Here is a 24,514-nt window from a genome sequence, read left to right on the forward strand (position 1 = left end):
GACCCATTTATTTGAACAAGCTGGCCTGGCCTGATGGGGAATCACTTAGGGTTTTAATATTTATATATATTTTTATTGTTTTTATTGTGGGCAATAATTTAATTCTTTTTTAATTTTTGTATTTTTGTAGTTTTAAGATATGCCCTGTTCACCGCCCTGAGTCCTTCGGGAGAAGGGCGGTATAAAAATTTAATAAATAATAATAATAATAATAAAGGTTCCCCCGCACATGCATACTAGTCGTTTCTGACTCATCTCCGTTTCAAAGCCGAAGAGCCAGCGCTTGTCCGAGGACGTCTCCGTGGTCATGTGGCCGGCATGACTGGATGCCAAAGGCGCACGGAACGCTGTTACCTTCCCACCGCAGTGGTCCCTATTTTTCTACTTGCATTTTTACGTGCTTTCGAACTGCTAGGTTGGCAGAAGCTGGGACGAGTAACAGGTGTTCACTCTGTTACGCGGCACTCGGGATTTGACCTGCCAAACTGCCGACCTTCCGATCGACAAGCTCAGCGTCCTAACCCACTAAGCCACCGCATCCCTTATACCTGGAATACTGCTCCCAAATTTGGTCACCATATCACAAAAAAGATGCTGGGAGTTTGGAAAAAGTCCAGAGAAGAGCAACTGAGGTGATCCAAGGCCTGGAGACCAAAACATACGAAGAACGGCTGTGGGATTTGGGTTTGGCTAGTCTAAAGAAAAGAAGAAATACGGGATACAGGATAGCAGTATCCCAGTATTTGAGGGGCTGCCCCAAAGAAGAGGGAGTCAAGCTATTCTCCAAATCACCTGAAGGCAGGACAAGAAGCAACATATGGAAACTGATCAAGGAGAGAAGCAACCTGGAATTGAGGACAAACTTCATGACAGTGAGGACAATCAACCAGTGGAACAGGTTGCCACCAGACGTTGTGGGTGCTTCCAACACTGGAGATTTTTAAGAAGAAATTAGACATTCACCTGTCTGCGGTGGTATAGGTTCTCCTGCTTGAGCAGGGGGCTGGACTAGAAGACCTCCAAGGTCCCTTTCAGCTCTATTCTATTCTATTCTATTCTATTCTATTCTATTCTATTCTATTCTATTCTATTCTATTCTATTCTATTCTATTCTATTCTATTCTAAAAATATTGGAAGACTGCTATCATAACACCCTTAGTCTCTTTTCACTAGACATACCCAATTCCAGCAGCCGTTCCTTATATGTTTTAGCCTCCAGCCTCTGAAAATCCTCTTTGTTGCTCTTCTCTGCACTCTTTCCAGAGTCTCAACCTCTTTTTTACATTGCGGTGATCACTAAAAATTCCTCCTGAGTTCCAGGTTGCTTCTCTCCCTGATCAATTTCCATCCATTGTTTCTTCTCCTGCACCTCCAGGTGCTTCGGAGAAGAGCTCGACCCCCAGAGGGTTTGTGGCAACCCCTCAAATATTAGAACGCTGCTGTCATGTCACCCCTGGTCTTTCTTTCCATTAAACGAGACATACCCAATTCCTGCAACCCCATTTTGCCCCCCAGTCCCCTAACCATCTTTGTGGCTCTTCTCTCTGTCATGTCGAATCGCAGGGAGACTCCTTCGTCTTCTGAACCCTGCCTTCTACTATTCCTCCTCCTCCTCCTCCTCCTCCTCCCTTCTAGCACTGATGAGGTTACCTAGTTGGGTCCTGAAACGTCTGCAAGAAAACCACCCAGCTCAGAGAGCACCAGGGACCCCACAGTCCTCCTCCTCCTCCTCCTCCCTTCCTCCTCCTCCTCCTCCTCCTCCTCCCTTCTAGCACTGAAGATGTTCCCTAGTTGGGTCATGAAACGTCTCCAAGAAAACCACCCAGCTCAGAGGGCAGCAAAGGACCCCACAGCTCCTCCTCCTCCTCCTCTTCCTCCCATCACTGATGATGCTCCCTTGCTGGGTGATGAAATATCTGCAAAAGATCACCAAGCTGAGAGAGCACTAAGGATCCCACAGTCCTCCCCACCTCTTCCCCAATACTGATGACGTTCCCTAGCTGGGTCATGAAACGTCTGCAAGAGAACCACCCAGCTCAGAGAGCACCAAGGACCCCACAGTACTCTTCCTCCTCCCTCCCTCCCTTCTAGCACTGAGTATGTTCCCTAGTTGGGTCATGAAACGTCTGCAAGAAACCCACCCAGCTGAGAGTAGCAAGGACCCCACAGCTGTCCTCCACCGCTTCTCTTCTCTTTTCTCCTTCCCTCCCTCCCTTTTACTATTCTTCCTCCTCTTCCTCCTCCTCCTCCTCCTCCCCCCTTCTAGCACTGATGAAGTTACCAAGTTGGGTCTTGAAACGCCTGCAAGAAAACCACCCAGCTCAGTGGGGGCACCAGGGACCCCACCCCGCCAAAAGAAATGCTGCCTTCACTTAGTTGTCCATCTTCTCCAAAGTTCATTTCGGCTGCATTTGCCAGTGGAGAGCCCCTCTGGGTCCCGAAGGCCCTCGTGGGAACGAGCGAGAGCTAGAATTCCCAGCCTCACCCAGCTCGAGCTTACCCAGGCCCCCGAAGGCTGCAGTCGGGCGCCTTCTCTTCCCCCACGGTTTGGTTCAGCAGGTGCCGGTAGAAGCCGCTCAAGTCCTTTTGCTTGGTGACGTCCAGCGAGGCTGAGTAAAAAAAAGGAGATTTTGCTTTCATGTCAGGCTTACTCGTGCGCCTTAACGGAGGGATAGTAGCGGGATGGACCCATCAGCCAGGGCTACCTAATGGCGGAGGAAAGCAAGACGGGCGGCCGATAAGCGTAACAAACCCAATAATAAATAATAAATAAATGATAAGATTGGGTTTTGGTTCCGGATAATTACTGTTTCTCGGGCGGATGGAAAGCCAGCTGAGCTGTTTAACGTATTAGGAGTCCCGACGGTCGTCTCTACTTGGCTATACAACTGAATTAAAAAATACACTAAAAGCAATATAGAAGTACAGGTGGTCCCCGACTTACAACCACCCCTTTAGGGACCGTTCGAAGTCAGAACGGCACTGGGAAAAAGGCCACTTGTGACCGTTTTTCACACTTAGCGACCGTCGCGGCTTCCCTGCGGTCGCGCGACCCAAATCCGGACGCTTGGCAACTGACTCGTATTTATGATGGTTGCGGCGTCCCGGGAGGGTGTGTCTGTACGTCCCGGGATCCCCCTTTTGCGACCTTCCGACAAGCAAGGTCAATTGGGGGGGGAGCCGGATTCGCTTAACGACCGTGTGACTAACTGAACTACCGCAGCGATTCGCTTAACTACTGTGGCTAGAAAGGTTGTAAAATGGGGGCAAGGCTCTTTTTAACCGTCTTGCTTGGCAACTGAAAGTTTGGACCGTTGTGGACGTTAAGTCGAGGACTGCCAGTTAATTGCCAGGCTCGATTGGGGTCGTAGGTCGAGGACGGCCTGTAAGCCAGCCCCGTTCAATATCCTCTCTGAGCAACGTGGTATATGCCGTACAATGCAGTGAGTCGGGTGCAAATCTGTACATCGGGGAAACAAAACAACCACTTCACAAATGTAGGAGAACAAACCCATCAGGACAAGAGTCAGCTGTCGATTTGCATTTGAAAGACGAAGGCCGCTCTTTCGAAGACAGGAAAATCCAAATTTGGGACAGAGAGGACCGCTGGCTTGAAAGAGGGGCCAAAGAGAACATCTAGGTCCAAATTGAATGCCCCCCCCTCAACAGTGGGGGAGGGATAGGACGTCATCCATCTCCAGTCTACCCCACGGTCCTTTCCGCAGTTCCAAGATGGCTCCCCACCCATTTGCACCACTCAGGTGACCCTGAGGGAACAGGTAAATCTCCAGGTGGCCTCAACGACTCTCTAAAAGGAGGCAAAGTACCGGCTCTCTGCAAAGAGTATAAATCCTCCCATTCCCCACCATCCAGGCAGAGCCGAAGAAGCTTCTGGGATGGGAAGGGAAACGTCTTCAGAGGAAAAACAAAAAAGTCTGGCTGACTCCTGAAAAAAAGCACCTTTGGGAAAAGGATGGAAGAGGAAGAGGAGAAGGAAGTTGGGAGGGAAAGGAGAAGAGAGAGAGAGAGAGAGAGAGAGAGAGAGAGAGAAAGAAAGAAAGAAAGAAAGAAAGAAAGAAAGAAAGAAAGAAAGAAAGAAAGAAAAGGAAGAGAAGGGAGGAAGGAAAGAAGAAAGAAAGAGGAGGAGGGGGAAAGAAAAAGGAAGAAGAGGTGAAGGAGAAGGGAAAGGAGAAGGAGGAGGAGAAGGAGGAGGAGGTCTTTTCAAATGGCTCTCGAAAAGAAGGCAAAGGACCAGCTCTCTGCAAGGAGTATAAATCCTCCCGTTCCTCACCGTCCAGTCAGAGTGGAAGAAGCTCCTGGGATGAGAAGGAAAAACAAGAAAGTCCGGCTGCCTCCTGAAAAAGCCCCTTTGGGTCCTCCCTGATGATTCCTGCTGTGGCCCTTGAGGGTCCCCTCAGCCCGGACCCTCCTCAATGCAGAGCCCCCCTCCCTCCGCGCACCTTCCACCGCCGCCTGCCTCCTCTCCTGCTCCTCCTCCTCGGCTCTTTCCTGCAGCTTCTTCTTGTAGGCCGAGGTGACGAAGGCCTCCTTGTCCTGGAAGGCGTCTCCTTCCGACTCCCGCTCCTTCTGGATCTTCTTCTCCATCCGCCGCTCCTGTTCCTTCTTCCGCAGCTCGGCCGCCTGCAGGATGTTCTGGATGTATTTGGGCTGCCGGGAGGAGAAAGGGCCGGGATTTCGGATGTCGGCTTACCTGCACCCCGCTTTCGTCGTTTCTAACGCATCGACAGAGGTGTGTACATAACGCAACCGAAACTCTTCCTCCTGTTTTCCCCACATCAACAACCCGGTGAGAGGTGGGCTAGGCCAGGGCGTTTCAACCAGCGGTACGGGTACCACCTGTGGTACACTGGCACCTGGCAGGTGGTACGTGGCCATCCTAGAAAAGTGGTGGCGGGGAAGGGAATGAGCTGAACCGGTGGCAGCACCGCACAAGCCTGAGCGAGAGACGGGTAGAGCTGCAGGGCTGTCGGGGCTCAGCGGAAGCGCCAGGATCAGCGCCGGGATCCAGCTGGAGCTCAGCACTGACCCTGGCACTTTTGCTGAGCCCTGAAGAAACGCCGATCAGCTGGAATGTTGCAGCATCTCCAGGGTCTCGTGATGTACATTCAGATGCTTGGCAACCGATTCATATTTATGACGGTCACAGTGTCCTAGGGTCATGTGAAGGGACCAAAACCTGCTGCAACCACCCAGCAGATGGGGGGGGGGGAATAAAAACCAAACACCCCCCCCCACCCCCGCTGCCAATCCTCAACAGAAATGCTCACAACCATGACAACCTCGGACAGGAGGAAGAGCGCCGCCGGGCAGGCAGGCGGGTGTCTCGCTCGGCTGTGGCTTGGGGGGCACTTTTTCCAGGGCCATGGTAACTTCGAACAGTCAGTAAGCGAACTGTTGTAAGTCGAGGACTACCTGCACTTCATCACTTTTTTCCTTTTTTGGGTCAAGTTTTTGACCCCTTGCTAGGCGACTGGTGGCCCTCGGATGTTGCCCTATATCCTAAAAGTGGCACAGTGGGTGAAAAGGTTGAAAAGGCCTGGGTTAGGCGGAGAGACGGGGACTGGCCCAAGGTCACCGTTTCCAGCCTGAGGCAGGACTAGAACTCGCTGTCTCCTGGTGACTGGCCCAAAGTCACCCAGCTCTCTCTCTCTCTCTTTCCCCTCTCTCTCTCTCTCTCTCTCTCTCTCTCTCACTCACACACACACACACACACACACACAGAGTCAGGAACGGACCTTTTTTTCCTCTTTGCCCGCCAGGAAGCTGGCCTGGCTCTCGGCCGCCTTCTTCTGCTGGATATCCTCATAGATGCTGTCATATTCGTAGACAGTGGAGTCCTCAGCCAGGGCCCTCTGGATCTCCAACTTGGTCTTCCAGGCACAGCAGGCGGAGGGGGGGGGAGGGGGAAGGAAAAAAAATGATGTTATTTTCATTAGGGAACCTCCCCGAAGGCGCCAAGGGGTGCCTGATAGGAAGGTGGTGTATAAGGCTAATTAAATAAGCAAAGAAAATAAATGCGATCTCAAGACGCTTGAAAAGACGCAGTGTTTTGTAAGGCGAGATGGGAAGGGGGGGGTGGCTAGCCACGTAATCGGGTAAATAAAAGAAATGCAACCTTCAGATATTGAAAACGCAGCATTTTATAAGGTGAAATAGGTGGCGTATAAATTTATATTAAATCAATAGATTAAAAAGATATGATTTCAGATATTGGAAACGCAGCGTTTTGTAAGGTGAGACGAGCTGCATATATAAATAATCCAGAAGCGGTGCATGCTCCAACACTGGAAGTTTTTAAGAAGAGACTGGACAGCTGTTTGTCTGAAATGGTACTATAGGGTTTCCTGCCTGAGCAGGGGGTTGGACTAGATGACCTCCAAGGTCCCTTCCAACTTTATTATTATTGTTGTTATTATTATTATTAATAATAATAATAATAATAATAATAATAATAATAATAATAATAATAATATCATCATCATCATCATCATCATCACGACCTGGCCATCAAAACTGTGCGATTATGGATGAAACGCGTAACAGTGACACCAATTGTCATCGGGGCACTGGGAACTAGGTCCAAAAACTGCAAAAATACACATCAAGAAAAATACAAAAATACAAAATACACATCAAGTTATTCCTGCAATAACTCCAGCAAAGCTATAAAAAAATGCGCTACTCGGAACATGTTACGTTTTAAGGAGATGCCTGGTTGATACCTAGGATGCCGGCAGCAACCCCTGTCAACCGTAAGTGCCAGTCAATTTGAGTGTTCAGTCGACTGAGATAATAATAATAATAATAATAATAATAATAATAATAATAATAATAATAATAATACCTGGTTGAGACCTAGGATGCTGGCAGCAACCCGGGTCAATCGTTAGTGCCAGTCAATTTGAGTGTTCAGTTGACTGAGTTTCATGTTTTATGAATAAAAGTTTTTATAATAATAATAACAATAATACATAGATAGATAAACATGAGCTCAGGCATTGAAAATACAGTATTCTACCAGGCTAAGAGCAATCCCGCAAGACCTTATTTATTTTATTTATTTATTTTAATCCCATTTCTATCCCGCCCTTCTCCGAAGACTCAGGGCGGCTTACAAGCTTAGCAGTAGCCTTCATTCTATGTATATGCCTGCTTATTAGGGCTTTCACACACACCCCAAGCGGCATTATTACAAAGTCAGCTTAATTGCCCCCAACAATCTGGGTCCTCATTTTACCTACCTGGGAAGGATGGAAGGCTGAGTCAACCTTGAGCCTGGTGGGACTCGAACCTGCACTCATTGCAGGCAGCTGGTGTTACTTAAGGAGTTACTTAAGGAGTTACTTATGAGTTGGGGAGCCCACCAACAGCTCCCCAAATGGCACATATGCTGGTAGTCCTCCACTTATGACACCAACTGACCCCAAAACGTCTGTTGCTAAGTGAAAATTTGTTAAGTGAATTTTGCCCCACATTACCACCTTTCTTGCCACAGTTGCTAAGTGTAATCGCTGCGGTTGGTAAGTTAGTAACCCGGCTGCGAAATGCAGAGATTAATTTAACCACTGTGGCAAGAAGGGTTCTGAAAATGGGGCAAAACTCACTTAACGAATGTCTCACTTGGGGCTCAGCTGAGGTCGTAATCCGAGGACAACCTGCGTTTTTAGCGTTCCCCGTCTTTCTTTTTTTTTTTTTCATATTGTATTTTGCATCGCAAAATTCAGACAGCCAAAGCGGCCGGCTTGGGAGGGTCACCTGAGCTGGGTGCTAAATTAAGTCTCTGCAATGTGTTGTAAACTGTGAGGGAGATCCATGGCAATCCGGGACTGGCCAAAAAGATTTATTGGTCACTTGGGCGCTGCCCAAAAAATAAAAATAAAAAAAAACCCAGAGGGAAAAAAAAAGCAGGCTTGTATAAAAGTAGAGTCATCTGTTAAACAAATAAAGTCATGGAAACTTAAAAACTGAACATTTTCATGTATTATTTTTTTTTAGGGAGTTAAGACAGCCAGTTCCAGATCTGGTGCCAAGAAGGACAGGATTGTGTAAAAAAACCCTGGACATAAATCATGTGAAATAGTCCAATAATGAATTCGCATCTAAGCCCGTCTATTTACACATTTAGGCTGACTGATAAGTTGTGAAGCCATAAAAATGGAGCTGGGAGAAAGGGGGAAAATGGGATTAACGCTGGCATGAATGTTTCAACCTCGATCGCACTTATGACTGTCACGTGATTAAAAATCAAGAGGCTTGACGGCCTGGCATGTATTTATAAGGGTCGCAGCGTCCAGGGGGTCACATCACCGCCACTTGCGGGCTTCCCACGAGCAAAGTCAATGGGGTTAAGCTGGATTCATTTAACGGCCCTGTGATTCACTTAACAACGGCGGGGCTTCGTTTAACAATTGCCACAAAAAGGGAAAAAAAAAATCTTCCAGCCGGGCACAACTCACTCAAGCCATGGACAATCCAATCACAACTGTGTTTGTTAAATGGAGGACAGCCTGTAATCACCTATGAGCAGTTACACTGAATAGAATAGAATAGAATAGAATAGAATAGAATAGAATAGAATAGAATAGAATAGAAGAATAGAATAGAATAGAATAGAATAGAATAGAATAGAATAGAATAGAATAGAATAGAATAGAATAGAATAGAATAGAATAGGAGCCAGCCGTGTGCTGCAGCTGCCAAAAAAGCCAAGACAGTGCTAGGCTGCATTAACAGAGGGATAGAATCAAGATTGTGTGAAGTACTAATACCACTTTACAAAGCCTTGGTAAGGCCACACCTGGAATACGGCATCCAGTTTTGGTCACCACGATGAAAAAAGATGTCGAGACTCTAGAAAGGGTACAGAGAAGAGCAACAAAGATGATTAGGGGGCTGGAGGCTAAAACATATAAGGAACGGTTGCTGGAATTGGGTATGTGTAGTTTAATGAAGAGAAGGGTGAGGGGTGACATGATAGCAGCCTTCCAGTATCTCAGGGGCTGCCCCAAAGAAGAGGGAGTCAAGCTATTCTCCAAGGCACCTGAAGGCAGGACAAGAAGCAACAGATGGAAACTCATCAAAGAGAGAAGTAACCTGGAACTAAGGAGAAACTTCCTGACAGTTAGAACAATTAACCAGTGGAACACCTTGCCTCCAGAAGCGGTGAATGCTCCAACACTGGAAGTTTTTAAGAAGAGACCGGCCAGCCACTTGTCTGAAATGGTATAGGGTTTCCTGCCTGAGCAGAGGGTTGGACTAGATGACCTCCAAGGTCCCTTCCAACATTATTATTATTATTATTATTATTATTATTATTATTATTATTATTATTATTATTATTATTATTATAGAATAGAATAGAAATATGGAATGGAATAGAACAGAACAGAAATAGAAAGAGCTGGAAGGGACCTTGGAGGTCTTCTAGTCCAGCCTATACCATCTCAGACAAATGATTGCCTAGCCCTAGCCTCTTCTTAAAAATCTCCAGTGATGGAGCGCCCACGATTTCTGGTGGCAAGCTGTTCCACTGGTTAATTGTCCTCCCTGTTAGGAAGTTTCTCCTTAATTCCAGGTTGCTTCTCTCCTTGGTCAGTTTCCAACCATTGTTTCTCCTCCTTCCCTCTGGTGCTTTGGTGAACAACCTGGCCCCCTCCTCTTTGTGGCAGCCCCTCAGATACTGGACCGCTGCTATCATGTCTCCCCTATTTCTTCTTTTCTTTAAACTGCCCATACCCAAATCCCGCAGCCGGTTCTTCGTATGTTTTAGCCTCCAGGCCTTGGGTCATCTTAGTTGATCTTCTCTGAACTTTTTCCGAACTCTCAACATCTTTTTTGTGATACAGTATGGAGAGCAAAACTGGCTGCAATATTCCAGGTGTGGCCTTACTAGGGTTTTATAAAGCGGTACTAACACTTTGCGTGATCTTGATTCTATGCCTCTGTTTATGCAACCCAGGATTGTGTTAGCTTTTTTGGCTGCTGCCGCACACGGCTGACTCACGGTCAAGGGATCGTCCACTCGGACTCCGAGGTCCCTCTCACAGCGGCTGTTTTGGAGCCAGATCTCGCCCAATCTGTACTTGTGCCTTTGTTTTTTTTCTGCCTAAATGTAAAACTTTGCTTATCTCCACATTGAAGCTCATTTTGTTAGATGGGGCCCATGGTTCACGCTGGCCAAGATCTTTTTGGATCCTGAGTTTGTCTTCTGGGGTGTTGGCTACTCCTGCCAGTTTGGTGTCATCCTACTGGCACGGAGGGCACCTGAGGCTGGCACCCAAAATACCACGTCAACTTACTTGTTTCATTGCTTGCTTCTTTAGGGCTTCCCGTTGAAGGCTCTCGCTGATGGAAGACTGCGAGGAAAGAAAATTAACGTGAGTTAATAACTCATTATAAGCAGGGGAAATCTGGGTGCAAGGCTCTACTTATAACATGTGGAATAGAATAGAGAGTGGAGTGAGGTGGAGTGGAGTGGAGTGGAATGGAATGGAATGGAATGGAATAGAATAGAATAGAATAGAATAGAATAGAATAGAATAGAATAGAATAGAATAGAATAGAATAGAATAGAATAGAATAGAATAGAATAGAATAGAATAATTTAATTTTTTAAATTTTAATTCCATTTATATCCCGCCCTTCTCCGAAGACTCAGGGCGGCTTACAAGCTTAGCAGTAGCCTTCATTCTATGTATATGCCTGCTTGTTAGGGCTTTCACACACACCCCAAGCGGCATTATTACAAAGTCAGCTTAATTGCCCCCAACAATCTGGGTCCTCATTTTACCTACCTGGGAAGGATGGAAGGCTGAGTCAACCTTGAGCCTGGTGGGACTCAAACCTGCACTCATTGCAGGCAGCTGGTGTTACTTAAGGAGGCATTAGCCCACTGCTCCACCAAGGCTCTTGGAATAGAATAGAATAGAATAGAATAGAATAGAATAGAATAGAATAGAATAGAATAGAATAGAATAGAATAACAGAATTGGAAGGGATCTTGGAGGTCATCTAGTCCAACCCTCTGCTCAGGCAGGAAACCGTATACAATTTCAGACAAATGGTTGTCCAATCTCTTCTTGAAAACCTCCAGTGTTGGAGCATTCAGAACCTCTGGAGGCAGGTTGTTCCACTGGTTAACAGAATAACCGAGTTGGAAGGGACCTTGGAGGTCATCTAGTCCAACCCCATGCTCAGGCAGCATACCCTATACTCGTGGTGGCGAACCTATGGCACACGTGTCACAGGTGGCAGGCAGAGCCCTCTCTGGGGGCTCGCGTGCCGTCGCCCCAGTCCTAGGCCTTCAACTGGGTTTTATAAAACCTTTTGGCTTTAGGCCTCCGCCGCCGTGTGCCAAAAAAAAAAAAAAAAGGTTCAATCAACTTCAACTTCTCGCGGGGGGGGGGGGGGAAGATCTCGCAAAGTTGGAATTGATTGATTGAACTTTTTAGTCCCACCCAGTCTGCCGTTACCACCGCAGCCACGCCCACCCAACGGGCCACGCCCACCCAATGGGCCACGCCCACCCGGCACCCGACAATACGTAAGTGGGTTTTAGGTTGCAGTTTGGGCACCATCACTGCCCTATGCCCTTCCAGAATTGCAGAATAACGGAGTTGGAAGGGACCTTGGAGGTCTTCTAGTCTGACCCCCCCTGCTTGGGTAGGAGACCCTAGACCACTTCAGACAAATGGCTGTCCAGCCTCTTCTTGAAACACACACACACACCCCGGTGATGGGAGCATCCACTGGTTGTCAGGCTGAACAACGGGCTTCTCAAGAGCATCATCGCCCCATTTGGTCTCCAGAGCGGATCTTTCCTGCATGTTCCACCTGCGTGCAGATGACTCTCCAAAGATCCTCCTGGCTTGACCAGGCCTCTTTTGCCAACGTGTTGAGAGAGCCAGAGCGAGCAGGATCCTCTTTTTCACCCCCTCTCAAAGGACTAGGTGAAAAATGGAGAGAGAGATATACTGTACATGTATTTTTCTTTCCAACGCATCCTGGCAGCTGGCGAAGTTTTCCAGTCCCGCTGTGACTCATCCTGTAGGCCAGGGGCTTCATAGCATCCCCAAGAAGATGGTGTCACCACTGGCTCCGTAACGTTCGCAGCTGCTCCTTCTTGGCTACGCCGTCCCCTTTACGCACGCTGGCTCAGCCTCTCTAAACACCTTGAGTGATGGGCTCTGCAACTCCAACCGTAGGACCAGCAACCAACTCATCCAGCCTCCCACACCGGACACTGAGATCCGAGATCCTGACGGTGTTCCTTGGCCTTTGAACTCGGATGCCTTGGGCTGCCTTCCAGCCTCGTCAACGTTTCTAGGGAATGAGGGGGGGGGGCTCTGAGGCTGACCCCAGGAGGACGTGTTCGCAACTGGGTGATTTGCGATGCGGGTCAAAGAAAGGGAGAAGGATTCGTTAAGCCGGAATTGCAGAAAGAAGTTTGGCTTTGGGGTTTCCCAAATGCACCTCTGGAGAGGCAAAAAAAAAAAAAACCAAACAAACCACAGTCTGCTTAGATCAGAGTTCCCCAAACTTTTGGGGTTGGCGGGCCAGAGTGGGGGGATGGAGGGGGAAGAAGGGATGGTTTTGTAAGGGGGAGATGAACGGACGCACATGCATGTGCGTGCGAACAAACACACCTTACTAGTGCCAGCGACACTCACGCGACACTCACGCAAACGGGGGCGCAAAGGTCAGCCACACTTGAGCAAGTGAGGCTCTGCGCGTGTGCGTGCAGGCATGTGCGCCGGGCAGCCATCATGGTCCCCATGATATGAAATGGATGTTGAGATCCGACCGTTGCTAAGCGAGGCATTTGTTGAAGGAGTTTTGTCCCATTTGATGACTTTTCTTTGTTAAGTAAAGTAAGGTTCTACATTTAGGCAGGAAAAATCAAATGCACAGGTATAGTAGCAACTGTGAGAGGGATCTCAGAGTCTTAGTAGACAATCTCTTCAATTCCTATTGCTGCAGCTGCCAAAAAAGCCAACACAGTGCTAGGCTGCATTAACAGAGGGATAGAATCAAGATCAAGTGAAGTACTAATACCACTTTACAATGCCTTGGTAAGGCCACACCTGGAATACTGCGTCCAGTTTTGGTCACCACGATGTAAAAAAGATGTTGAGACTCTAGAAAGAGTGCAGAGAAGAGCAGCAAAGAGGATCAGGGGTCCGGAGGCTGAAACATACAAGGAACAGTGGCTGGAATTGGGTCTGTCCAGTTTAATGAAGAGAAGGACCAGGGGTGACATGACAGCAGTCTTACAGTATGTCAGGGGCTGCCCCAAAGAAGAGGGAGTCAAGCTATTCTCCAAAGCCCCTGAAGGCAGGACAAGAAGCAACGGATGGAAACTAACCAAGGAGAGAAGCAACCTAGAACTAAGGAGAAACTTCCTGACAGTTAGAACAATTAACCAGTGGAATTCCTGGCCTCCAGAAGCTGTGAATGCTCCAACACTGGAAGTTTTTAAGAAGAGACTGAACAGCCATTTGTCTGGAATGACATAGGGTTTCCTGCCTGAGCACAGGGTTGGACTAGATGACCTCCAAGGTCCCTTCCAACTTTATTGTTATTATTAACAACCTGCCTCCAGAAGCTGTGAATGCTCCAACACTGTAAGTTTTTAAGAAGAGACCAGAGAGCCATTTGTCTGAAGTGGTATATAGGGTCTCCTGCCTGAGCAGGGGGTTGGACTAGATGACCTCCAAGGCCCCTTCCAACTTTACTGTTATGAAGTGGAACAGATTCCCTCCTGGAGTTGTGGGTTCTCCAACACTGGAGGTTTTCCAGAAGAGATTGGATCGCCTTTTGTCTCCAACGGTACAGGGCCTCCCGCTTGAGCGCGGGGGTTGGACTAGAAGACCTTCAAGGTCCCTTCCGTTATGCTGACGCTCTGGCTCTTCCTCCTAAGCTCCAAAATGCCTCATCAGCAGGAATCACAAGAACTGTGGGGCTTAGTAGCGGCCCCCAACTTTTTGGGCACCAGGGACCGATTACATGGATAAAGGTTTTTCCGCGGATCGGAGGGCGCGTGCTTTTGCGTGCTGCCTGCATCCCGCGGATGGGGCTTTGCTTGTTTGTGCGGACTGGTTGCTGGCGTGCCGCGGCCCGGTGCCAGTCCACAGACCCGGGGAGGGGGGGGGGGGGCTGGGGACCCCTGCCGCACAGCTTGCAAGAAAGCCAATTTAACCCTCCCCAAGAGGGGATGGCTCTCCAGCCTCCTTTGAAAACCTTTCAGAGACAGAGAAGGCAGCAACTCTGCAGGGACAGAGGAGAGAAGACGGGACCCTCAGGGGGTTTTGAGCCGCACTGAAAGGGGAAGAAAGATTCCACACGGCTTGGATAGGTTGCTTCTGATGTAGCCGGAAACTGGGATAATCCTTCTAAGCCCGTTTTTCCCCCCAACTTTTCATATGAAGAAGAGTGGGCTTCAAATTCTGGGAGTGGAAGCCCACCCCTCTTAAAGCCTGCTGGCTGGGGGATTCTGGGAATGGAAGTCCTCCCCTCTTAAAGCATGATGGCTGAGGAATTCTGGGAGTGGAAGCCCTCCCCTCTTAAAGCAGGCTGGCTGGGGGATTCTGGGAGTGGAAGTCCTCCCCTCTTAAAGCAGGCTGGCCGGGGGATTCTGGGAGTGGAAGCCCACCCCTCTTAAAGCATCCTGGCTGGGGGATTCTGGGAATGGAAGTCCTCCCCTCTTAAAGCAGGCTGGCTGGGGGATTCTGGGAGTGGAAGTCCTCCCCTCTTATAGCATGATGGCTGAGGAATTCTGGGAGTGGAAGTCCTCCCCTCTTAAAGTAAGCTGGCTGAGGAATTCTGGGAGTGGAAGTCCTCCCCTCTTAAAGCAGGCTGGCTGGGGGACTCTGGGAGTGGAAGCCCACCCCTCTTAAAGCAGGCTGGCTGGGGAATTCTGGGAGTGGAAGCCCACCCCTCTTAAAGCAGGCTGGCTGGGGGGTTCTGGGAGTGGAAGCCCACCCCTCTTAAAGCATCCTGGCTGGGGGATTCTGGGAATGGAAGTCCTCCCCTCTTAAAGCAGGCTGGCTGGGGGATTCCGGGAGTGGAAGCCCACCCCTCTTAAAGCAGGCTGGCTGGGGGATTCTGGGAGTGGAAGCCCAGCCCTCTTCAAGTTCCCAATAGGATGCCAGCAGGGCCAGAGCGAGGCAGAGAGAGAACACCCCACTCCTGCACACAAGAGCTTCACCGGAGAGCGCCAAGGGTGCAACTGACAGGAGATTAAGCAAACAATGGGAACTCTACTTTAGGTACATCATCTTTCTAAAGAGGCCCACCTGCCATTTGTTTGGCCGGGAGAAACTGGGGGGGGGGGGAGAAACAGCACCAGCACAAACCCTCCTTTCCAGAGCTTGAGGAGGGGTGTGTGTGTGTGACAATTTCCTGTTGTTCTGCCAGGGCCGAGAGATAGAAACTTCCTGTCCTTTTGTGTTATTTCGACTTTATCGGCAGGACGTTTATTAAGCAACCCGACAAAGTCAGCAATCTGGCTGCAAGATTTCTTTGTCCGCAAACGCGGTCTTTTTTCTTTTTTTCCTCCCTTTTTTTTTTAATATTCCTTGGCGGCACAAAGCTGGGAGTTAGAACAATTTTTTTCCCCTCCTCATTATTTTCCTGGAAGGGAGCGGACTCTTTAACCCTAGGCAAATTCCAAAACACGGGCGTCTTTTGTTATTCAGTCAGAAGACAGAATGTCAGTGCATGGGCAACGCTGCTCCTCGACAGGCTGGGCTGGCCTGCCAGGGCCAAGAGTTGTAAACCTGACAATAAAAGGATTGCAAACACTACAACAGGGTAGCAATAGGAGTGGTTATGTGCCGCTCAGGGGTCCCTGGTGCTCTCTGAACGTGGCTGCGTTCTTGCAGATGTTTCATGACCCAACCAGGTAATAGCATTAGTGCTAGAAAGGGGGGGAGGTTGTGGAGAGGAGGAGGAGGAGGAAGGGAAAGAAGAGGAGGAGGAGAAGACAAAGAAATGAAGGGGGGGAGAAGACTAAGAGGTATTTCCTTGCTTATTTTCTCATTGATTGGGCAAAATACTGTATATAAGGAGGGAACAAACCTCACTCCCTTCTAGCACTGATGATGTTACCTATTTGGGTCATGAAACGTCTGCAAGGAAACCCCCCAGCTCAGAGAGCAACAAGGACCCCACAGTCCTCTTCCTCCTCGTCTTCCTCTTCCTCCTCCTCCTCTCCACAAACCCTCCTCCTCCTCCTCTTCCTCCTCCTCCTCCTCAAACCCCACTCTCTTCTAGCACTGATGATGTTACCTATTTGGGTCATGAAATGTCTGCAAGGAAACCACCCAGACTCAGAGAGCACCAAGGACCCCACAGTCCTCCTCCTCCTCCCTTCTAGCGCTGATGATGTTCCCCAGTTGGGTCCTGAAACATCTGCAAGGAAACCACCCAGCTCAGAGAGCTCCCATTATATCCTCCTCTTAAATCAGGATTTAATGCTTCGCAGCTGGATTTCAAGGCTGCTACCTGGGCTGCCTTCCATTGTCCTGATCAGCTCTCTTTCCCCTCGAGACAATTAAAAAGACATACAGACGCTGCGAAGAACGAATGGGGTTCTCCAACTCAGCCCTTTGATGACTTGTGGACGTGCCTGGCTGAGGGATTCTGGGAGTTGAAGTCCACAAACCATACAAGGGCCAAGTGGGAAGACCCCTGTCTTAAAACATCCTGGCTGAGGGATTCTGGGAGTTGAAGTCCACAAACCATACAAGGGCCAAGTGGGAAGACCCCTCTCTTAAAGCATCCTGGCTGAGGAATTCTGGGAGTTGAAGTCCACCAGTCCTAAAAGGGCCAAGTTGGAAGACCCCTGCCTTAAAGCATCCTGGCTGAGGGATTCTGGGAGTTGAAGTCCACCAGTCCTAAAAGGGCCAAGTTGGAAGACCCCTGCCTTAAAGCATCCTAGCTGAGGAATTCTGGGAGTTGAAGGCCACAAGTCCTAAAAGGGCCACGTGGGAAGACCCCTGTCTTAAAGCATCCTGGCTGAGGAATTCTGGGAGTTGAAGGCCACAAGTCCTAAAAGGGCCAAGTTGGAAGACCCCTGTCTCAAAGCATCCTGGCTGAGGAATTCTGGGAGTTGAAGTCCACAAGTCATCAAAGGGCCAAGTTGGAAGACCCCTGTCTCAAAGCATCCTGGCTGAGGAATTCTGGGAGTTGAAGGCCGCAAGTCCTAAAAGGGCCAAGTTGGAAAACCCTTGCTTCAGCACAACCCTGACTGTTTCTGGAGTCCTGCTTGGAAGCAGAATTTGGTGATGAATGTAGAGTAATTGGTTTAATATCATTCCCCAGAATGACATTCTTGGGGATATTCCCAAGGTGTAACTATTTAAGGCCAAGAATTTTTTTATTTTTATTTTTAAAAAATATTTCCCAAATTCAGCACCATCTGTCTCAGGTTGTCTGGAAATCCTGACACTCGTATTGGAAAAGTCTTGGCGTCAAATCCGGTGAACTACGGAGAGGGTAAAGTCAATCTTAAGCAATCCCATTAGACTTGGGGGGGGGGCGTGGGGGGGAAAGCTGGTGACTTTAAGAGGTGGCTATTTTAAAAAAAGCTTCTCCCAGGGTTTCTGAACCACGGCAGGTTGAAGGTCTTGGGTGGAGGAAAGTCAACTCTCAGGATTTCCCAGGATTCCCCAAGCAGCATGTCCACCCCTCTTAAAGCATCCTGGCTGGGGGATTCTGGGAGTTGAAGTCCACTCCTCTTAAAGCATCCTGGCTGGGGGATTCTAGGAGTGGAAGTCCACTCCTCTTAAAGCATCCTGGCTGGGGAATTCTGGGAGTGGAGGTCCACCCCTCTTAAACTAGCCTGGCTGGGGGATTCTGGGAGTGGAAGTCCACCCCTCTTAAAGCATCCTGGCTGGGGGATTCTGGGAGTTGAAGTCCACCCCTCTTAAAGCAGCCTGGCTGGAGGATTCTGGGAGTTGAAGTCCACCCCTCTTAAAGCATCATGGCTGGGGAATTCTGGGAGTGGAGGTCCACCCCTCTTAAAGCATGGCTGGCTGGGGGATTCTGGGAGTGGAAGCCCGTTCATCATAAAGCACGGCTGACTGGGGGAGTCTGGAAAGTTACTAACTGACCAACAGCAGCGTGTATTAACAACCACGGCAGGGAAGATTGCAAAACAGGACACAACTCACTTTAAGAAGTGTCTCACTTAGCAACAGAAACCTAGGGCTCCACTCTCGTCGTAAGCCGAGGACAGCTTGTCCTTGAGAAACAGAAGGGGAACAACGGCCTCTTCACACCACCCAGCTGTTGGAACCCCTTCATGAAACATGCAGAGCGATATATTTTCAAAAGGGAAGGAAAGTTTGCTATCTCATGTACCATCGGCTGGGCCAAGGCAGGTGTGCCGGACTTTTATTAGAGTTCGGTTATAAATACCCCACCTTGAGACACGCCAGGCGTTACTTGTCGCTGATAAGGGAGCAGCCAGGAAATGAAACCGTCCCCGAGGCGCCTTCCTTATCTCGAAAAGGCTTAAAATTATTACCGAACTAATAAAGTAATTTTGCTCTCTTTTTTTTTTAAAAAAAAAGATCTCTCTCTCTCTCTTTTTAATGATAAAACGCAGGCAAGTAGATTTATTAGGACTTTGTGGCCTGCGGAAATAATGGAAGGTTTTTAAACTTTACAATCTCCCCGAGGGCGCAGCCTCACAATCGCAATAACAACTTGAAGCCCCGCCTGTTCTTGTTATAACCTCAGGGCACCATTGTGGTGTATTTTTTTTTTTGAACCCTCCGGGACTGCACCAACATTGCCATTTTTTTTAAAAAAGAAAAGAAAGAAGGAAAGAAAGAAAAGCAGGGCAAAGCCAAAACAGCCAGCCATCTGGTAAATTTCAAATTTGTATTTGGAAAAAAAAATGTTCTCGGTGCCCGGATTGGCCCCCGTTGTCACCCTACAATATTACTGGATTGCGGCACCTGTCATCAAGATGGCCTCACCTGGAAAAGGACTTGGCTGGAGCCCCATCAATTCCCCCCCCCACCCCATCCCCACCTGCCTGGAAAGGTGCTTTGCTTGGGGTGACCTTCAACATCCTGCAGCCAAGGAGGCTCCCCACCCGTTTGCACCGCTCAGGTGAGACCGAGGACGCAGGTCAGCCTCCAAGTGGCCTCAAGGACTCTCTAAAAGAAGGCAAACGACCGGCTCTCTGCAAGGAGGATAAATCCCTCCATTCCCCACCATTTGGTCAGAACCTGAAGAAACTTCTGGGAGAAGAAGCGAAACCTCTTCAAAGGAAAAACAAAAAAGTCCGGTTCCCTCCTGAAAAAGGCACCTTTGTGAAAAGGGATGGAAGAGGAAGAGGAGAAGGAAGATGGGAGGAAAAGAAGAAGGATAAGAGAGAAAGAGAGACAGAGAAAGAAAGAAAGAAAGAAAGAAAGAAAGAAAGAAAGAAAGAAAGAAAGAAAGAAAGAAAGAAAGAAAGAAAGAAGGAAGGAAGGAAGGAAGGAAGGAAGGAAGGAAGGAAGGAAGGAAGGAAGGAAGAAGAGGGGGAAGAGGAAAGAAAAAGGAAGAGGAGGTGAAGGATAAGAGAAAGAGGAAGAAGGAGGAGGAAGAGGCCTTTTCAAATGGCCTCAAGGACTCTCTAAAAGGAGGCAAATGACCAGCTCTCTACAAGGAGTATAAATCCTCCCATTCCCCATCCATCCAGTCAGAGCTGAAGAAGCTTCTGAGATGAGAAGGGAAAGGTCTTCAAAGGAAAAACAAGGACGTCCGGTTACCTGGAGGCTAAAACATATGAACGGTTGCAGAAATTGGGTATGTCTAGCCTAGTGAAGGACCAAGGGGGACACGACAGCAGGGATCCAATATTTGAGGGGCTGCCACAGAGAAGAGGGGGGTCCACCTATTCTCCAAAGCACCTGAAGGCCAGACAAGGAACAACGGATGGAAACTGATCCAAGGAGAGATTCAACCTGGAAATAAGGAGAAATTTCCTGACGGTGAGAACAATCCACCAGTCAGTGGAACAGATGTTGCCTCCAGAAGTTGTGGGTGCTCCATCACTGGAGGCTTTCAGGGAGAGAACTGGATTGCCATCTGTCGGAAATGGTGTAGGCTCTCCTGCTTGAGCAGGGGGTTGGACTAGAAGACCTCCAAGGTCCCTTCCAGCTCTATTCCTATCCCTATTCTCCTGGGGTCACGGGATCGCCATTTGTGACCTCCCCAGGTTGACATCCGACAAGCGAAGTCCACAGGGGAGGCTGGATTCGCTTAACGACATCGTTCACATTCACTTTAACAACTGCAGCTATTCGCTTAACAATTGTGGCGGTGGGGGGGTCGTAAAATGGGTGTGTCTCACTCAACGTCTTGTTTGGCGGCAGAAACGTCAGGCTCAACTGTATACTGGCAGTCCTCAACTTTATTATTATTATTATTATTATTATTATTATTATTATTATTATTATTATTATTATTATTATTGTTGTTGTTATTATATTCTTCTTGACATGCCTTCGGGCGCTTTGGACAGCTTACAATGATTCTTTAAGTGACTGTTCGAAATGACAACATTACTGGGAAAAAAGGGACTTTGGATATGACCTCACGCTTACAAAATCCCTGCACTTAGCAACCCAGGTGTGTATTTCCAACAGTGGAGGGGTGGGGGGTGGGAGTGGGCAGACCCTTGTTTAACCCCCACACATGACCCGCTTAACAAAGGCAGAATGGCTCCTTTACTAACAGTGGCAACGAAAGGTGGTAAAATTAGATGTGACTCACTTAACAACAGCCTGGCCCCAATTGTGCTGGTAAGTCGAGGACGGCCTGTACTTTGCCGAGATAAGAACACACTGTGTCTTCTGAGTCTTTGCCTGGAAAAAACTAAGTATTTCTGCAGTTCTTCCAGGGACTTTAAAAGTTGCTTTCGGACCCAGGGAAAGTTAATAGTGTAAACTAGGGTTTCGTGGTGTGTAACGCCCTCTACTGGAAAAAACAACACCTTTTAATCATAGATTTTGAGAATAATAATAATAATAATAATAATAATAATAATGATGATGATGATGATGATGATGATGATGATGATGTTGGAAGGGACCTTGGAGGTCATCTAGTCCAACCCCCTGCTCAGGCAGGAAACCCTATACCATTTCAGACAAATGGCAGCCGAGTCTCTTCTTAAAAACTTCCAGTGTTGGAGCATTCACCGCTTCTGGAGGCAGATGGTTCCACCGGTTAATTATTCTCACTGTCAGGAAGTTTCTCCTTAGTTCTAGGTTGCTTCTCTCCTTGATGAGTTTCCATCCGTTGCTTCTCATCCTGCCTTCGGGCGCTTTGGAGAAGAGCTTGACTCCCTCTTCTTGTGGCAGCCCCTGAGATATTGGAAGACTGCTATCATGTCACCCCTCACCCTTCTCTTCGTCAAACTACACATCCCCAATTCCAGCAACCGTTCCCTATATGTTTTAGCCTCCAGTCCCCCAATCATCTTTGTTGCTCTTCTCTGTACTCTTTCTAGAGTCTCAACATCTTTTTTTACAACGTGATGACCAAAACTGGATGCCGTATTCCAGGTGTGGTCTTACCAAGGCATTGTAAAGTGGTATTAGTACTTCACACGATCTTGATTCTATCCCTCTGTTAATGCAGCCTAGCACTGTGTTGGCTTTTTTGGCAGCTGCAGCACACGGCTGGCTCATATTGAAGTGATTGTCCACTAGGACTCCGAGATCCCTCTCACAGTTGCTACTATTGAGCAAGGTACCACCCATACTATACCTGGATAGATCTGGAAGGGACCCTGGAGGTCTTCTAGTCCAACCCCCTGCTCAGGGAGGAAAGCCTATACCATTCCAGACAAATGGCTGTCCAGTCTTTTTCTTAGAAACCCTCCAGTGTTGGAGCATTCACACCTTCTGGTGGCAGGTTGTTCCACTGGTTAATTGTTTAGGAAGTTTTTCTCCTTAATTCCAAGTTGCTTCTCTCCTTGATGAGTTTCCATCCATTTTTTTTTCTTGTCCTGCCTTCGGGTGCTTTGGAGAATAGTTTGACCCCCTCTTCTTTGGGGCAGCCCCTCAAATATTGGAATGCTGCTATCGTGTCCCCCCCCCCTTATTTCTTCCTTTTCTCTAGATTGGCCCCTACCCAAATCCTGCCACCGTTCTCCATATGTTTTAGTCTCCAGGCCTTTAATCATCCTAGTTGCTCTTCTCTGCACTTCCCCCCCCCCAAGTCTCAGCATCTTTTTAGTAATGTGGTGAGTCCTAGAGATGGGAAAGGCCTAGAACAGGGGTAGGCAACCTCGGCTCTTTTATGACTCATGGACTTCAACTCCCAGAATTCCTGAGTCTCAGGAATTCTGGGAACTGAAGTCCATGAGTCATAAAAGAGCCGAGGTTGCCTACCCCTGGCCTAGAAACTGGAAATAGAAGGGGGAAAAACAATTTTTTTTTTCCAAACAGCTTTGAGAGGGGGAAAAACTCCCCCCCCATTTTTCTGGTTTTTTTTTTTCCCCAGGCTCTAGTGGTGACCAAAACGGGATGCAGGATTCCAGGTGTGGCCTTACTAAGGCTTTAGAAAACGGTGCTAGCACTTCACGTGATTTTGATTCTATGTCTCTGTTTATACAAGCAAGCATTGTGTTAGCTTTTTTTTTTTTTGGCTAATACAACTGTTGGTTTGAGAACAAATTTTGAGAACGGTCCAATAAGAGGCTGTATAACTGAATTAGTGAGATAAATAAATGCAGAAAAAACGTGTTAAATAAATACAAATAAATAGCAGTGTTCCAATATCTCAGGGGCTGCCCCAAAGAAGAGGCAGTCAAGCTATTCTCCAAAGCCCCTGAAGGCAGGACAAGAAGCAACGGATGGAAACCCATCCAGGAGAGAAGCAACCTAGAACTAAGGAGGTTAATTAATTTCCTGACAGTGAGAACAATTAACCAGTGGAACTCCTTGCCTCCAGAAGCTGTGAATGCTCCAACGCTGGAAGTTTTTAAGAAGAGACTGGACAGCCATTTGTCTGAAAGGGTTTCCTGCCTGAGCAGGGGGTTGGACTAGATGACCTCCAAGGTCCCTTCCAACATTATTATTATTATTACATGCAGTTTTACAAAAACAAAATTGCAAGGGTGGCAATATCCAGGACACTCAGCAGTAATGTTTGTTTGATAAAGAGACTCTTAAGTGTTGCATATCCACACAGCAATCACAAGACAGGCCGTAATTTGGAAATCACTTTTCTTAATGCTACAGATAGTCCTTGTTTAACCACTGGTCCTTGTTTTATGACCATCCAAAGTTACAATGACAAAGCAGCCCTGGCCACTGGAAAGGGACACGTGACCGTATCTTCAGGCAAGTCAGCTGTGCAACCCACAGTCATGTCACCATGATTCTTGATTTATTAATTTATTTGCTGGTTTCCCTGCCAGTTTATGGCAAAAACACCCATTCATATGAATGGGTTTGCTTACTGACAGTGGTCAAATAAGGAAGACACATGTTGGCTGATAACTGAATGGCATTGTAACAGTATTTCTCAACCTTAGAAGCTTTCAAAGGGGTGGACTTCAGCTCCCCGATTTCCTGAGCCAGCCAGGAATTCTGGGAGTTGAAGTCCACAAGTCACGAAAGGCCCATGGTTCCCCACCCCTGCCCTACAAGGTTTGTGTCAGGATGATGATTTAAAGGCTTAACAGCTCGGGTAATTATGTCAAGATGTAATCTGGAGGATGCAATATGGGAATGACTCAGCTTGCGTGCGTATCCCTTTAAGAGCCTGAGTATAAAAGGGAAGTTTTTCTGGCTGGAGTTTTTTCCTCTCTCATCAGTTTGACTGCTGTAATTGCTGTGCATTGGAGTTTGCTGTTTAACCACGTGTATGTATCTTATTTCTAGTGTATATTTGTAGATATAATAATAATAATAAAGTTGGAAAGGACCTTGGAGGTCATCTAGTCCAACCCCCTGCTCCGGCAGGAAACCCTATACCGTTTCAGACAAATGGCTGTCCAGCCTCTTCTGAAAAACCTCCAATGTTGGAGCATTCACCACTTCTGGAGGCAAGGAGTTCCACTGATTAATTGTTCTCACTGTCAGGAAGTTTCTCCTTAGTTCCAGGTTGCTTCTCTCCTTGATGAGTTTCCATCTGTTGCTTCTTGTCCTGCCTTTGGGCGCTTTGGAGAATAGCTTGACTCCCTCTTCTTTGGGGCAGCCCCTGAGATACTGGAAGGCTGCTATCATGTCCCCCCTGGTCCTTCTCTTCATTAAACTAGACATCCCCAATTCCAGCAACCGTTCCTTATATGTTTTAGCCTCCAGTCCCCCGATCATCTTTGTTGCTCTTCTCTGTACTCTTTCTAGAGTCTCAACATCTTTTTTACATCGTGGTGACCAAAACTGGATGCCGTATTCCAAGTGTGGCCTTACCAAGGCCTTGTAAAGTGGTATTAACACTTCACGTGATCCTGATTCTATATAGTGCAATATACACCAC

The 24,514-nt window shown here is 47.9% G+C and overlaps 2 protein-coding genes and 1 long non-coding RNA gene across 4 annotated transcripts in view; 2 read left to right on the forward strand and 1 right to left on the reverse strand.

Annotated features, from left to right (window-relative positions):
• SSH2 (slingshot protein phosphatase 2) overlaps positions 1-24,514 on the forward strand; it is a 471,054-nt gene that overhangs the window by 211,984 nt on the left and 234,556 nt on the right. The window lies entirely within an intron of this gene.
• NSRP1 (nuclear speckle splicing regulatory protein 1) overlaps positions 1-24,514 on the reverse strand; it is a 31,294-nt gene that overhangs the window by 2,373 nt on the left and 4,407 nt on the right. For both annotated transcript variants that reach the window (XM_083379781.1, XM_083379782.1), the window contains exons 3-6: positions 10,321-10,377; positions 5,758-5,892; positions 4,462-4,669; positions 2,502-2,610 (exon numbers count right to left, since the gene is read on the reverse strand). In XM_083379781.1, coding sequence (XP_083235907.1) covers positions 2,502-2,610; positions 4,462-4,669; positions 5,758-5,892; positions 10,321-10,377 — 509 coding nt within the window. The remainder of the gene's footprint in view (positions 1-2,501; positions 2,611-4,461; positions 4,670-5,757; positions 5,893-10,320; positions 10,378-24,514) is intronic.
• Positions 18,492-24,514, forward strand: part of LOC310632899 — a 339,863-nt gene continuing 333,840 nt past the window's right edge. Inside the window, exon 1 of the long non-coding RNA XR_014490940.1 lies at positions 18,492-19,717. This is a non-coding gene — a long non-coding RNA (uncharacterized lncRNA). The remainder of the gene's footprint in view (positions 19,718-24,514) is intronic.

Source organism: Vipera ursinii (genome assembly GCF_947247035.1).
Source record: "Vipera ursinii genome assembly, chromosome: 1".
In the NCBI taxonomy this organism is placed as follows: Eukaryota; Metazoa; Chordata; class Lepidosauria; order Squamata; family Viperidae; genus Vipera; species Vipera ursinii.